We start from the raw sequence: 15,519 nt of genomic DNA on the forward strand, positions 1-15,519 counted from the left end.
TTTGGTACATCAGTTGAGATGATCCAGTATAACTAGCCCAGAATCAATTTTCGCTTAGTAGGTTTCATTATGACTATGTCAAGTAAAGATGAGCCATATCAACCCATTCATTGATGCCTTCCAAATCAGCTACAGATGTAATGGTTCTGAAATTGTATAAATGTCAGCATGTGATATGAGGAATCACAAAATATGAGGAACCATAGAACTTTTAACAGATGCTCTCCTATTTTTGAGATAATTGTGGTCTGAGATCTGTATATATATATACATATACCTGCTTGCCTCAAATTGAAATAATAGTGTAAAAGCAGAACCTGAAATATTTGCAGTGTGAAACTTGGCAAATTGGAGCCAAGAGCCTTTTTCATGACATGAAACTATCGCAGTTTTGCAACTGGCATTCAGTGCTGACTCTGTAAACGAAACCTTGTTTCCGCATTTTTTTCATTTGCGAATTCTGGCTCATGAAATTAGCGAAAGGTTTTATGAACATGAAAATTTCCGGTTTTGCAGTATAATTTTGACAACTTGATTGAAATTGTGCAAGTTTGTTACGAAGGATAATCCTGTGCCAAAGGGTTCTTTTTGACTTTCCGTCAATTATTTCTCAAAATCTTTTTCTATCTTTTTTCTTTCCTTAATCCTCAGCGGTGATACCTGTCCGCAACCTCCCAGCACCGGTTCCAAACTGTCCCTGCCTCAACGGGGGTTTCTGTCTGCCAGATGGATCTTGCAGGTATTACACTAAGTCCCGAGTCAGTCATCGGTGTTGATAACTGTTTCCTCTCGTACTGAATTCCCAATGATTTGTAGAAGGATGGGGGAAAAAAAACAGAAACAGTAGTAATGTCAGACATGCCTGAGTCCATCTTGCTCTTTTTGTGTTTTTGCATTCAATTCATTGTCACTTTGTCATTGATATTTGTCTGTCAGATGGCAGAGATGCTATGCACCTTAATGAACATGAGTAAAGAGGGATTCTAATTCTAATACATAGTAGTAGTAGTAGTAGTAGTAGTAGTAGTAGTAGTTTTTGTAGTAGTAGTAGTTTTTGTTGTAGTAGTAGTAGAAGAAGAAGTAGTAGATTTAAGTGTAGTAGAAAATGTAGTAGGAGCATTATATGGGGGGGGGGGAGAATAATAAGCTGCAGTATAAATGCTTAGTGCTTCTTGATATTTATAACGACTACAGTAGGAGTGCTGAAAAAAAAAATTACATGAAGAATAGAAGTATGGCAGTCGTCTTGCTTGCTAACTCTTGAGTTTGTTTGCCCTCAATTCCCCAGCTGTGTCGGAGACTGGACGGGAGAAAACTGTGGTGCTCAGCCAAGCACTAAAGTTGGACTCAGTGAGTATTACAAATCCAAATAGCAGCTTTGATGATTAGACAAGTTTTTACTGTTTTTGTCATGTTCTTTTTTTCCTTTTTTTTTTTTTGCAGTCATTGTCAGATATTGTTTGACATTAGTTGCTTGCTGTTCCAAAGGCAATTTATATCTTGTTGGAAATCAAAGCTGAAGAAAAAAAAAATTGTAACATCTATCACAGACTAAATTTGTAAATGTTATGTCATGTGATGATGCCTTATGGTGAGAGATATGTCATGTGACTTATTTTAGATGAGAGTGATTGCAGATTATCCAATTGAGACAAATATATAGAGAAAAATAAAAGAACTAATACATTGCCTCAGTGTTGTATCTCCAACCCCATTGGAGGAGGGATTCTTTCTGTCCTACTTTAGCTCTTTCCCCCTTTTTTTTTTGTTTCATAGTTTCTCTGTTCTTCTGTGACTTCATCATCTTCTTCCTAATATTCTCTTTTCTCTCCGACCCTTCTCCACTTCACACTCTCCTCAAATCTTCTCTGTTGTGCTTTTTTTTTATGCCTCCGCCAACGAAGTGGCCGGAGGCATTATGTTTTCGGGTCGTCCGTCCGTCCGTCCGTCCATACGTACGTCCGTACGTCCGTCCCGTTTTGTTTTTGTCGATATCTCAAGAACCGTGTGGTGGTTTTACATCAAACTTGGTATGAGGGTATATCCTGGGGGGATAATACTTTGTTTGGATTTTAGGGTCACGGGGTCAAAGGTCAAAGGTCACAGGTTATTTTGTGAAAAAAAAAGGTTGAAATTTCAAACATGTTTTTCTCCATATCTCGCAAATGGTTCAAGGTACAGTATATCTTCATGGAACTTAGTATATATGCATGTACCGATGGGCAGTGATTATCTAGGGAAGTTGGGGGTCATGGGTCAAAGGTCAGGGGGTCAAAGGTCAAGGTCAACTCCTCAAAATATCACTACTTTCCTTATATTTATGCAATGCCTGAAGGATTTTTTTTAACTTGATGTATGCATGTATTACCCAATCTATATTCTGTGGGAAGTTTCTTGCCAAAAGGTCAAAGGTCAAAAGGTCAAAGGTCAAGTGAAAGTGCTAAATTGCACTTTTTCCTCTATATCTCGAAAGTAACTCAAGGTATCATCATGAAACTTACATATTTATGCATGTTCTACCTAACAGTGATTCTCTTTGGAACTGTGAGGTCAAAGGTCAAAGGTCAGGTTTAGATAATACTATTTTACCATTTGATACTGAAATTATACTTTTTCTCAATACCTTGAAAATTACTCAATGCATAAACTTATAAAAGGGTCAAAAGTCAAGTAAAAATCATCAGTTCCCCAAATACCTGCACTCTGACGTTTTAATCATTCATCCAATTGAACCTAGTTCTAAGAAAGTGAACATTCAGCCCATTTGTGGCAAACCTGTTATTTCAATATTTTGCCACTTGTGTGAAACTGTCATCACACATTGTCAAGACATTGTACTATAGACCTATTAGGAGAACCACGCATTATGGCGGAGGCATACCAGTCCCCGTAGCGACATTTCTAGTTTTTTTTTACATTCTGATTCAACCAAGGTAGGCATGCACTGTGAGGTGCTGTGGCGCATAATTGTAGTGTCAGTTTATGAATTCCTTTCGTATCACAGAGGCCTGTGGCAGAAAATTTAGCAAATAGCATGGATTTGTCTCATCTTTTCTTGTGATTAAAGTATCTTATCTCTATGGTATGCATACACACACACACACATGCACTCACACTCTTTTTCTCATTGTGTTTCAGGCACCGGTGTAGTGGCTGGCATTGCTGTTGGAGCTGCTGTTCTTGTGACGGTCATCGCAGTCATCATCTTTGTCATTGTCAGGAGAAGGACCGGGTGAGTTTTTAATCTGAAGTCCCAGAAATATTTATATATTGTGTTAGATCAAGGAATTCAAATTGCTCATGAGTGCTATCATAAGCATTGTGTTAAGACACTTTGACAATCATTGCTCCTGTTTTGGCATTGAAGAGTACTTCTTTATCAAAGAAAACGCTTTATGAATTTGTGGAAAGTACTTGGTGTGAGCATAATGCTGTGACACCACCACCACCAAAAAAAAGTCACATATAAGTTTACTTTTCTAATTATAATTATGATTTAAGTTTGAACAAGAAATTGTGGCTCAACCAAAGGTGCACATTGTTTTAATAAAGCTAGAATATTTGTAATGATATTATTGGCCTCTTATGATATTGATGTATACTTACCAACAACAGAAAGAACATCTCTCCAATGTCTGAAACTGTCTCCTTTTATTCATTCTGTTTCCCTCCTCTTCTTTTTCTCACCCTACACAGGATCATCAAGCCCCCTGCCCCAGAGGGTCATGTTGCCTACCGGACAGGGACCAACGTTGAACTCCCCTTCCATGTCCATGTAAGCCACCTTCAAACTCCTTTCATTCTTTCATAAATGGATGCTGAAAAAGAATTCAGTGGTTCTCAGTGCTTTAAATACCTTGACCCCCCCCCCCCCCCCCCCCCGTCAGATATTTCTTCTGACAAACTGTTATAAGCTACTGAAATCCTTGCATGTGACTGGTTGAGAGCAAATATGTTGGACAAAATGCTTCATAAAACACCCCCCTGAAAGAGATGAGCCAAGTACTTAATCTTTCATTATGCTAGAAAAATAAAATACATTGAATTCTCTATATATTATTTCTATATATTATTTATTTCCACATCAGTCGAAAATTTGTCTTCCATGCGACTTTTCAAGTGTAGCAAAGCTTTGCAGCATCTGTAACAGATTCCTTCTCAATGCACAAAAGGTCCCTGAAGGAATGACTGTGTCATTGCAAATAGGATAAAACAGATTATATATTGTTATCATTCTTGGATTCTAGAATAGAAATTTTTACAAAGGTGGTTCTGGAATGCTACGACTGCGACAGCCTGCCCAGTTCAGAAGAGCTGACAATTTTTCCCATTGTTATTAGGAGTTGCTTTGTACAGAGAGAAGATTTTAATAGACAACTGAACTTATTAGTGACCGTCCAATATACCATTGTGTTGTTTTACGTAGGATGGAAATGATCCGGGGGCATTTGAGAACCCGATCTACGCCACCCCGCACGATGAGGAGGCCCTCTATATGAACGAAGACGAGATGGCAGCGACGGGGACTTTCCATCCCGACCCCGACGGAATCTACAAAACCGCCCTGCCCGGTAACGATGACGCCATCAGGCTACCAGAGAAGACCGGTCCCCCGGAGGGTGGGATCGACGCCTCCCAGATCCCCCCGCCTCCCGATGAGCTTCCCCCTCCCCCTCCTGAGCTGATTGCTGGGGGCGACGCAAACGCGAACATAAATGCAAATGCCAATGGGAGGGTCATGGTGCCCCTCCCCGAAATGGACTTACATACCCCACCTCAGTCCCCCACCTACAGTCCAACAGAGGCGGAGGGAGACAGGAATACACTTGTGATGCGAGACGACAATTAGAGAAAGAGTATTTTGATTTGATTATACATTTTATGCCTTTACCTGAATGCAGGCCCAGGGCTGTATTTGTTTTTAAGGTGTACAAATCATCAAGGCACACACATAAAAATGCCTGCAGTTAGGTCGTTAGCCCTGCCAGAAATGTAAACATTGTATCTCAGCAGGGTTTCTCTGAGCATTGGAGGCTTTAGTGTGCGTAGAAAGCTATGAAAGATGTCTTTCATTGATTGAGAATGGAATTTATGTATGTAAGTGCATTAGGATGGCATGCCAATCGTCACCTTAAACTCAAACAAAACTCATTGTTGGAACCACTGGCATGCCGAAGACTGTGCAATGCATTCAGTGTTTGCTGTAAGCTCTTGATAGTGAGCCAAATATATGCAAGCAAGTTCTTGTGGAAGGAGTCAGGGGGATTTCTATAAAACCTTACAGCTTTTCACTCTTTCAAGAATGTCTTCAAGGGATTAACTGATATTTTCAAGTTGTGATTTGACTTCAACAAATCAACTTAAACACCTTCTATCAAAAGAGTTGAGAGCTTGAACAATCAAGACTGGATCTCTGACAATTTTTTAAACTGTTTGTGAGGGCTCACAATGTTAGATAGCTTCAACGAGTCCACTTCTTCCTGTCAGAATAGTACTCTGAAGTTTTCCAGTCTTCCTTTGTGCGTGTGCCTACGCCGATATAACCTTGAGCAATCTTCAGGGCCTATTCTCTTTCGATCTTATGTTGTATTTAGGTATTTTTCTGTATATTATAGAATGTGTACTTCATGCATTTAGTGGCATAAAAGACATCCATAGTGATATGGTCTCCCAGGCATCCCACCTTGTTTTTCTGATATTGTTCTGTTGTATGTAATCCTTGTGCTTTATTAATGATTACAAGAAAGCGAAGACTGAATTCAGTTATGGAATTCACACCAGACAGCCATATGTAGGGAAAATATTTGAAAAACTGAATATGGGAAGATCATAACCTGTAACATTTGGCAGGATTTTATCACTAATTTTTACATGAAATGATGGCTTTTCATATTTCAGAGGGAGAAAAACGTCTTGATTGTCAAGAGATGTTAATGATATCAAGGTTACAAGCCAATGATTCTTATGGCAGCATTGTTGTCTTATGACTTTGTAATTTCCGTAATAGATGGACAGATAGACCGTAACCAAACAAACTCTATTCTTCAGAAAGGCAGTGTGGTAGATCTGTCTATGTCTGCAAGTGTTTGTTCAGGTACAAAGTTCTGTTTACTTCCCAGATTAAAAAAAAAAGGTATTATCACCAGTTGCCTACTGGCCTGCATTGATGTTCCTTGAGTAAATTTGGATTGGCATTGATAAAGAGCTTATTTCACTCTTTTCTTAATGTCATTCATCGCTGAAAGGAGCTAGGACTATGAATAAGGAACAAGAAAGTCAAAAAAACAAATTACATAGCTTTGGCGCTATCACAAGTTTTTCCTTTCAAATACAGTTAAACTCGCCTAAGTCGACGTCGCATATGTCGAATAATCGCGCAAGTCGAAGATTTTAAAAAGTCCTGATTTTTCCCCATTGACTTACGTGTATTAATTCACTCACAAGTCGAATTTTTAAAGTCGAATACTCGCCTAAGTCAATGAAATTCCAAGAACACTTTCACGGAAAACCATTGAATTCACTGTGCCTAAGTCGAATAAGATTTTATTGTGTAATAAATCACTGTCAAAATCACGAGACGCCAGCTTTTGTTTACATACAGTATATACCAAAAGAAACTTTGCGTTAATAAACATTAACTTTTCATTAACGCAAGCGGTTTCACCTGAATCGTTATTATAACGCAAACTAACGATCAGGAAAATTAACGTTTGTAGTAACGATGAGTAACGATCCCAAGCGCAAATTAACGATGTTTCGTTGACATTAACGATAGGTAACGCAAGAACTCACGCGAGATTTTGGTTTCCGTTACCCAGACCTGGTGAAAGGACAACGTATCGCCCCTGCCGAGTGTAGCGATCTATGCCTTTACTACCAGAGTCTTTTCGCGAATCGAATCACGATTTCGCGAATGGTTTATGCGACCGGGTTCACCAAAAACGCACACCGGGCCACCAAAAAAAAAGCCGGATGTTTGCCTTCAGTTTTGGAAATGAACAGCGGTAACAATCGGCTCCATAAGATGTTAGAATAAATGTCAGATGTTTGCTCTTAATTTTGGAAATGAATAACGGTAATATTCAATGTGGATAAAGTGTCTTGCTGAAGGGCAAACATCGGGCACACCGCTCCAGCTCTCGGCTCCAGAGTAGACAACATGCATGTACATTATACATGTGTATGCGTGGTGTAACTGTAAGTCGATTTTTTTCGACTAACGCACAAGTCGAAACTCGCCTAAGTCGATGTGTTTTGCTCAGTCCCGAGAAGATCGACTTATGCAAGTTTAACTGTAATTACTGGTAATGTAAGCTCATCTTGCTACATTGAAATTGAGCAAAACATGAATGTTGCATTTCGTACATTCAGGGTGAAGTGTTGTGTACTTGAAATCAAACCATGTGAAAGTAAATGCCGACTTTATAGCATTCTGTCATGCATGGTTTTTTGAAAAGGTCATGCCAGAACTTTTATGTGCATAGAATGAAATTCAAAAACAAAAGCAAAATCAGAAACTGTCAGATTCACAAGTATACATAATGTTTAATAATGATCAACTGCACTATCAATCAGGGCAGTGATTTACAGTAGATGATCATGAGACCACATTTCCAAAAGTACCAGCTACTATTGTGTACATAGATTATGAAATTATTGCAGCTGCTTTGAAAATGTCAGATATCATGCAACATTCATGACTGGCAAACATACATTGTACCAAATCTTGATTTCTTGTTTCCCGTTAGGCATTGCAAGTTACAGCAGTATAGTTTAAGGTTGATATATCTATGTGTTCCTGGTGTAGGAAATACATTGCCTAGAAGTGGAGAAAAAGAGGAGATTTTCAGGGGTTTCCACTTTATATTGCTCATCTGCTGAGTGAACAGAAATACAATGTATGGTATGCATGAGAATTATATCATGTTACCATTAGAATACTAAAACATAGACAAGATAGATACTGTATCTTCTTTTCACTGCCAGCTGCTGTATTCAATATTTATGTATTAAAACGTAATGCAGCGCTCGCTGACATTTTGGCGAAATTATCTCTTTTTCCATCTGAAGTGATGACTGAACTTTCTGAAAGTGGCCTCTGAGGACCTACATTGTATATTTTATACTAAATAATGTACCTTTTAGTTAACAAAAGATAAAGAATTGTGCAGAAAGACATCAAGCTTGAAACGCATAAAACCGACTGCATCAAATGCTGAGATATGAACTAACAGTGAATATAGCCATTGGCATTACCTGGTAAGTCGGGTTCAACAAATCATGGAAGCTGATAATTTTCCACTTTTGTAGTTATCGTAGAATGATATCTTTAGTATTTCTGACACTCTTACTTTTGTATGACAGGGTTGTGGCTGCCAGTTGGTATTAGAATGATTTTCCCAATTTATAGCTGGTGTGTGATGAATGCTTTTATTGGGAAGTAAATCCCAGGTTATATTTATTACACATTTGGCAACATATTTTTTTTTCTTTTTTTTTCAATTTTAAGATCTGGATGTAGCTGGTTTAGTTCACAAAACTACAAACAAAATCCACACACCCTTGTACACAACATACTTTTTGTAGTTCCTACCCTTACACATTTCACTAACAGTAAAAAAAAAAAATCTAGGTATTCACTTATGTACATATCTTTAAAAGATATCTCTTGAACATATTTTATGTATATGCATGTGTGTAATTGTAGAACCTATCAGAAATATTTATGTTGGACAATATGCATTATGATACGAGTTTATGAATTATGACATAAAACAGCATCGATCACCGCTTATCATCAGTATTAATTAGTGCGCTATGCAATTGCCGACGTTGCCAGTAGCTGCGCCAGCACATATTTAAGTGTACATACTGTATGCTCACCGTATTTGATTTTATGTAATAACAGAAATTAGTAATTTTGACCAGTTGTATTTTTGTGTGTTCGTTTCACCTGGGAGTTCTCCAAAGTCAGTGGTGTAACTGCATATTTGATACACACTGTCGCTACTGCCTTTTAACTCTGTCACATGGGCTGCATGATGCTGTTGTCAGCTGCAAAAGAGAACGGTATGTAAACCGCCGACTTCACACAGCACTAGCAACCTTCTTCCACTCACTCAAATAAAAGCACTGGGTGATGGTAGCACATTCATTCATATCTGACTGGAATACAGAGATCGCAACGTTTACCCACTTGAGATCCCAAGAAGGGAGCGTAACTGCCATGTGAAGCTCTGAATCAAAGATAAGCCTCAGCAGAAATGAAACGCTATTTTAGCAGTTTTACAACTACTTGAGGAAACACAAAATTGTGATATTTCATTCAGTTAAAGATGTCTGTTTACATAATTATGAAATTGATGTCATTCATTCATGCACTGCAGCATAGTTCTTTTTTTCTTTTCTTTTTCGGTCATTGCATTGCTACACGAAGGAATAAATGAAAACGTTATTCACGTTGCCTAGAACGTTTCTGCAGTTTCTTCTCTTGGGCAGTGCATACATGTACATGAACGTGTCATGGGTATGTATACTGCTCCTGCAGGTGTATTACATTGTAGCAACTCAGCACTTTCAAAGTTTTGTTATATCAATGCAGATTCCATCCAAATCGTGTGCCTGAAATTTGAGATACAGTGGCATTTTGGCTTCCAGTCATTCATGTATGTAACATAGAAATTGTGCAACTTTTATGTGTTGGTCTTTATGTATTCATTGTTTGGAAAGAAACTGGGCATTAATAGAAATTGAGTTTCACTCTGTAGTCAATTTGAGAAGTACACAAGTAGATGCTTAGTGATTTGAATCTGTATAAGAAATCTTTGGGAATCTCACATACAGTTTGCGTCACTGCAAAGGAGATAACTGATTTCGTGTTGGTTGCACGTGTGTCTGTATTACTTTTGAAAAAAGTGGCGAATGCATACAGAGAGGCGAGTCAAAGGATCTCATCGTTAGTAATGTAATTGACTAATGTGATTTCTGTGACACAGATTTATATGCATTGTCTTTGGAAGGTTGCCTCAGTTTTGAGCCCAAACTATGGAAGTGTGATGAATTTTGAGAATTACTTTCAAGATTTTCATCACAGGCGGTGGTCAAACTCTGAAGATAAGAGCAGGACCTCTTGCTGCAGGTTTGAGTGTTGGATGTGTGTGTGTATGTCTGTCTGTCTATCTATCTGTCTGTCTTAATTCTTAATTCTGGTTATTATACTGTACAAGCTGAAATTTTCGCGGTGGTTTTATTTTCACGAATTTCGCAAATCGCCTTTGAACCTTGAAAATAACAACGCGCAAATACAAAAGTAAGTTCAGTTAGACCCTCGCAACCGCGAAATTAACAACATGCAAATATGTCCTCTCAAGTAGCAATTTGCAAAAATATCTGTACGCGAAAATTTCAGCTCGTACAGTAATACACTAAACCTGGACCGCCAGAAACTTTTTGTGGAATGTCATTATTCTCTCCTGCCTTGACCTGCATAATTATGGCACACAATCTTTCATGAATCAGTTCAATTGCATCATTGCATTGTACTAATAATTATGACCAAAATTCACTAAGGGGAATCTAAATTAATGTATCATAATAGACATGTACACTGTACCCTACTGAACCTATGTCTTTACCTGTACGTATGTGTGCAAGGTTATGCCTATTTGGTGCTTACTTTTAGTTCATGGACTGGAATTTAAGCCATATGATAGATTCGATATGAACTGCCTTTGTGAATTCTGGCCTAAGTGTCTCAGGTATTAAGGAATTCTCATGCTTTGCTCAGTATTACTGTGCAATGATTTGAAGCTCAGATTTTCACATTTTACAGAGAGAGGCAGCTGTACAAGTGTATCTTGCATCTAATTTATGTTTCTTTGTACATGTGTAGTTAACTATTCATTACAAATACTTTCTATGTGTTATCTTTAATTTTCCCCTTATTGTTTTTTTTTAATAAGTTTATGCTGAATACATGTATTGACCTGTATGTCATATGTCATTTGTCTATTTTGTTTCATTAGAGTATAGACTGCAATGATAACATATGGTGTAGTCCTCTGTATATTATGTGTATTTGTGTTGGAGAGGCTGCCTATTTTTAAAATGGTATTCAATTGGAATGATGTTTGCAAATCTTATATGTATTCTTGTAATTTGAAAAAAAATAAAATCATGATCTAATAAATCCTAACTAGTATAATTATATGACAAACATCTAAAGTCCCTTGATGTTTTCTTTGTAAAATTTTGTATAAATACTTCTCATGCTTTCACAGGAAGTATCTCTAAGACATATACATTGTACCTCCTTTGTCTTTAAGGATATATTCTTTCTTCTAAAAGCTGGTTAATTGGTAAACAGTGAAGAGCTTTTAAAAAAACAAAAAGATTTTGATTCTTTGTCATATACAGAGATGCCAACTGGCACTTTCTAGACATATTTTGTACTGTTTATACGGAAAATACTGTTTTCCCAGATTGTATTACTACACAATCATGTTTATTACCAGAAAGGTGGAAATACTGTTTAAAAAAAAAAAAAAAAAAAAAAATCTGCATTTTCAGCATCCCTGCATATATGATGACTCCTGTAAGAATAAGCAATAATGGTCAAAAGAAATTTGCGGCCATAATGCTACACAACATGTAAGGGGATAAGATTATCCACTCAAATCAGAACAGATTCGCAAAAGCTAGCCTTTTTTCTTAAAAACATCTATTCAACCTCTCTGATCAAGGAGTTGTGAGGGGGGGGGGGGGAGACGACTACATTTCAAATGGACATTGGAACAATATTTTTTGTATCAATACTAATATGATGAAGAAAAGAGGATGGTGTGTGATAGTCATCACATCGTATATCAATTATTTAAAATGGGGAGATTTAGTGCTTAATGCATGATACAGGAAAACCCTGTTATAATGAGGTCGCTGGGACCACCAGTTTTACCTCGTTATAAGCAGTACCTCCTCTTAAACACACTGAGAGAGGCTAGCTACATGTACATGTAAATGCAGTAATAGAAAATCAAGACCTCCGAATTCACCTCGTTAAAAGTGGTATCTCATTGTCAGCTAGCTCGTTTTAACAGGGTTTACCTGCATATAACATTTCAACAAAGTCAGTCTTGGCCAGTCTAGTCTTCTTTCAAGCGCACACGTCATTGTCAGTAGAACTGACAGATCATAAACGAATGATACACAAACAGCACTCCGGGTTTTACTGATGTACTTTTTTTGTTTTATTTATATTATTGACACATTCAACTTGTACATGTGTAAGAATAGTTTCTTTATCTCGAGTCCTTCTTCAATTAATTGCCTGCTGCGTCCCTTACTACATAACATCACTTGATGGTAATAGCAAATACATGTAACAGTAAAACCACTCGATATGCCCAATATAGATTCCATTGATGGTCAGGAATAACTCATCAACTGTCAAACTCTGCCTTCTTGATATATCAAAACATCAACACCGGCTTGCCATTCATATCCATTACCTATCTACAGTGTCACTTTGTATGGTGCAACAATCGACTACGTCCTATACAATCATGTCCTGTGTTAATGGTAACACAAAAGCGCTCCCACCCAAGTCACAGCAAGAGTGCACTTCCAAGTCCGGTCGTTTCCGGGTCTGGATAGTGCATGTGTGTTGAAGTTCACTTGCATGATTAAGTATGGGTAGAAATTTCACACACTTGTTTATTGTACATTCTCATAGTCATATTCTACAGCTACAGACATTACCGACTCATTTTATATCTGAATGAAAATATTGTTCATTGATGCAATGCAATACTGTCCTCGTGCGAGCGAATGTCTCGGCTCACCCTATCAATTCTTCAGTCAACGGTATACAGACACAGAAAAATAAGATGCGAGATATGTTGAAGGCAATTTTGAATTTCGCAGGCAGGGACCGCACAACGATAAACACATTGCTTCCAAATCTACACTGAATCTTGGATCAATACGAATGGACAGGAGAGATTCTACCCACGTAACTGTAGACCCAGTAATCACAGATTGCAAATGTCTTTACCAGATCATACGATAATCATTTTAGCATTACGCTTTCTTGTGATGCTGAATCAAAAAGCCATGTAAGTATATGACTACTCGAGTAATCTGCTTTACTTGGGTACCTTCATTTAAAGATGGGCACTTTGTAATATAAGACTCTGCACTTTAAAAGGGAACACAGTCAAATTTCAACAACAGATATTTATGCTAAATCATAGAATAATGTTTCTTTTAAATCCAATAATTCATTAGGATGGGAGTAAATGCACTGAGTAAGCACCTAAGCAGGACTGTGCAGAGGCTAAAATGTATGATATTGTATTACACATATCAGCGCTGACACAAACACTGGAAGCAAAAAATACTGTCTGAAGATATGAATATAACAGCATCACTGCAACAGTTTAAACAAGTGAGGAAAGTTAGCTCTGATGTGACTTTACAAATAGGGCAAAAGATGGACAGATTTGCACACACATTAATCATGATGTTTCTTTTAGACATTGGACGGTCATCTAGTCTATCCAAGACACCTCGTTTTGTTGTTGTCGTGCCCGTCAAAACTTATGGCAGGCATGACAATTCATTATCATCGTGAGTCTGGATATTTCGTAAATGTCCCTCTTGATTCTACTGGCCAATACGCACAGAGCAACTATTAATCTTCAAAGAAAACAGCAGAGATAGGACAAACGTGTCTTGAAGAGCCTACTATGCAATGGCTTGGGCACAAAGACATGCTCCTGTTGGCAGGGATAGTGAAAAATTTTTTTCTCAAAAGACACAGTCTACCCACCCAGCCAAATGCTACTCTGGCTTTTTCAAACCTCACGTACAGGAACAACATACACATCAACCAACGAAACGCTTCTTATGCCATCGACCGACATCAGTCCCTAAAGTTTTTCATAAACATGTACATTTCGTACATGGAGAGTAAGTACAGTTCGGATTTTGTATCATGGAGTATACCATGTTCTCTGACACATTTTTAATCTGCCCTAAGGATCGTACTCATACACTGTACCGCTTCAATAATCATTCTGGTACGGGGAGTACAGTGTAGACTTAGTAGTTTTGGCTCGGTCGCTCTATAAGCTGAGAGCGGCAGTACTTTGGAAGTACTTATAGCCTGGTTCTCTCCAAGGTGGTACAAATGTACTTCATGTCCAAATTTTCACAGCTCAGTCAACTTGCACAATTTTAAGTAGCATGGCATATCCTCCATTTCTAATTGAAGTATAAGAATGACCTTATCAGTCACCGACTTTTCTATCTAGGGTGGGCTTTTTTTCTTTTCTACTTTATTAATGCTAGTCCTTTGAGGTAAGATTTTCTTCATAAGGTATCCAGTGCTTGGATTCAAGACATGACATAACCATTTGTCCATAAATATTGAATTTCCGTCTGGATAAATTACACACTTGGCTACAAAGTATATCCAGTACTGTTTGTCATCTGCCCAATACGATGTACAGATTTGTTAGGAGAATTTCATAGTTTACAACAATATGGGCCATAAAACTACAAAGGAATCCATTAAATATACAGGGGTTATACATAAACACAAGAACCTATTTCAAAGGGAGGTGAGGGAAAAATATACGATGATATAAAACAATGGATTAGGGACATTAAATGTAACTACAATGCCATACGAGTGGTTTTATAACATGCATGTACATGTACTTGTAAATAAGGGTAACAGCTGCAATATTCAACACCTTCCTCTCAGAGCATTTAACTATGGCATGATGAAAATGAATGCATTGCACAGCAAACGATGAAATGTTTAGTTAGATAATATAGGCCAAGTACAATGTATCACAAAAGTGTCTCGAAATGACCTACTATACTATAGCAGCATAAATACACTACATGCACCTCCCCTGTAGTCTTTCAAATAGACTCTACAGAATTATGGTCCCTTTACTTCACATTTTTTTTTTTTCATTTCCAAAACAGTCCTTTAAAACAAGAATGAAGGGAATATAAATCCTTTAAAATATTTTGACTTTCAATTCATTCATTCAAGCTGTCCTACATTATAAACTCATTGTGTAGGTTGCACTTTGTGGTAACAAATTTTGGTTGGCATTCAATGCCATAAGAGGGGCTGAAGTACACCGTAAAATACACTTGAACAACCAGTACGCTCTTTTTCTAACATTCAGAAAGCTCGGAAAAGTATATACTCTGACATTAGGAAGATTACTGTGGCATGTTCCAATTTTTCTAGGAATTAGTGTTGTCCTAACATTAGCAACCATCACTGTGTTAAGATAGGCAAATTATTCAAGTCACAATTCATGTAAAAGCATGAAACTCACATCAAATACAAATATTTTGATTTGTTCAAATATTCCAGCCGTACAAAAATAATATCTCAATTTACAGCCATGCACAAAATTGCATGGTTTTTGTAATTAAAAAAAAAATAGACATACAATGAGATTTCTAAAATGAAAGTCAAAAGCATAACTGGCT

General features: G+C 37.5%; 1 protein-coding gene across 1 annotated transcript in view; it reads left to right on the plus strand.

Annotated features, from left to right (window-relative positions):
* The window catches only part of LOC139718498 (low-density lipoprotein receptor-related protein 2-like), a 57,725-nt gene extending 52,876 nt beyond the window's left edge, over nucleotides 1-4,849 (plus strand). The window contains exons 38-42 of the mRNA XM_071629971.1: nucleotides 652-739; nucleotides 1,289-1,350; nucleotides 3,139-3,232; nucleotides 3,697-3,775; nucleotides 4,427-4,849. Of these exons, the coding sequence (XP_071486072.1) occupies nucleotides 652-739; nucleotides 1,289-1,350; nucleotides 3,139-3,232; nucleotides 3,697-3,775; nucleotides 4,427-4,849 (746 nt within the window). The remainder of the gene's footprint in view (nucleotides 1-651; nucleotides 740-1,288; nucleotides 1,351-3,138; nucleotides 3,233-3,696; nucleotides 3,776-4,426) is intronic.
* Nucleotides 4,850-15,519: the final 10,670 nt, after the last annotated feature.

This window comes from Diadema antillarum, unplaced genomic scaffold (assembly GCF_040938485.1).
Source record: "Diadema antillarum isolate AM-2024a unplaced genomic scaffold, OU_Dant_1.0 scf00000095, whole genome shotgun sequence".
Taxonomy (NCBI): Eukaryota; Metazoa; Echinodermata; class Echinoidea; order Diadematoida; family Diadematidae; genus Diadema; species Diadema antillarum.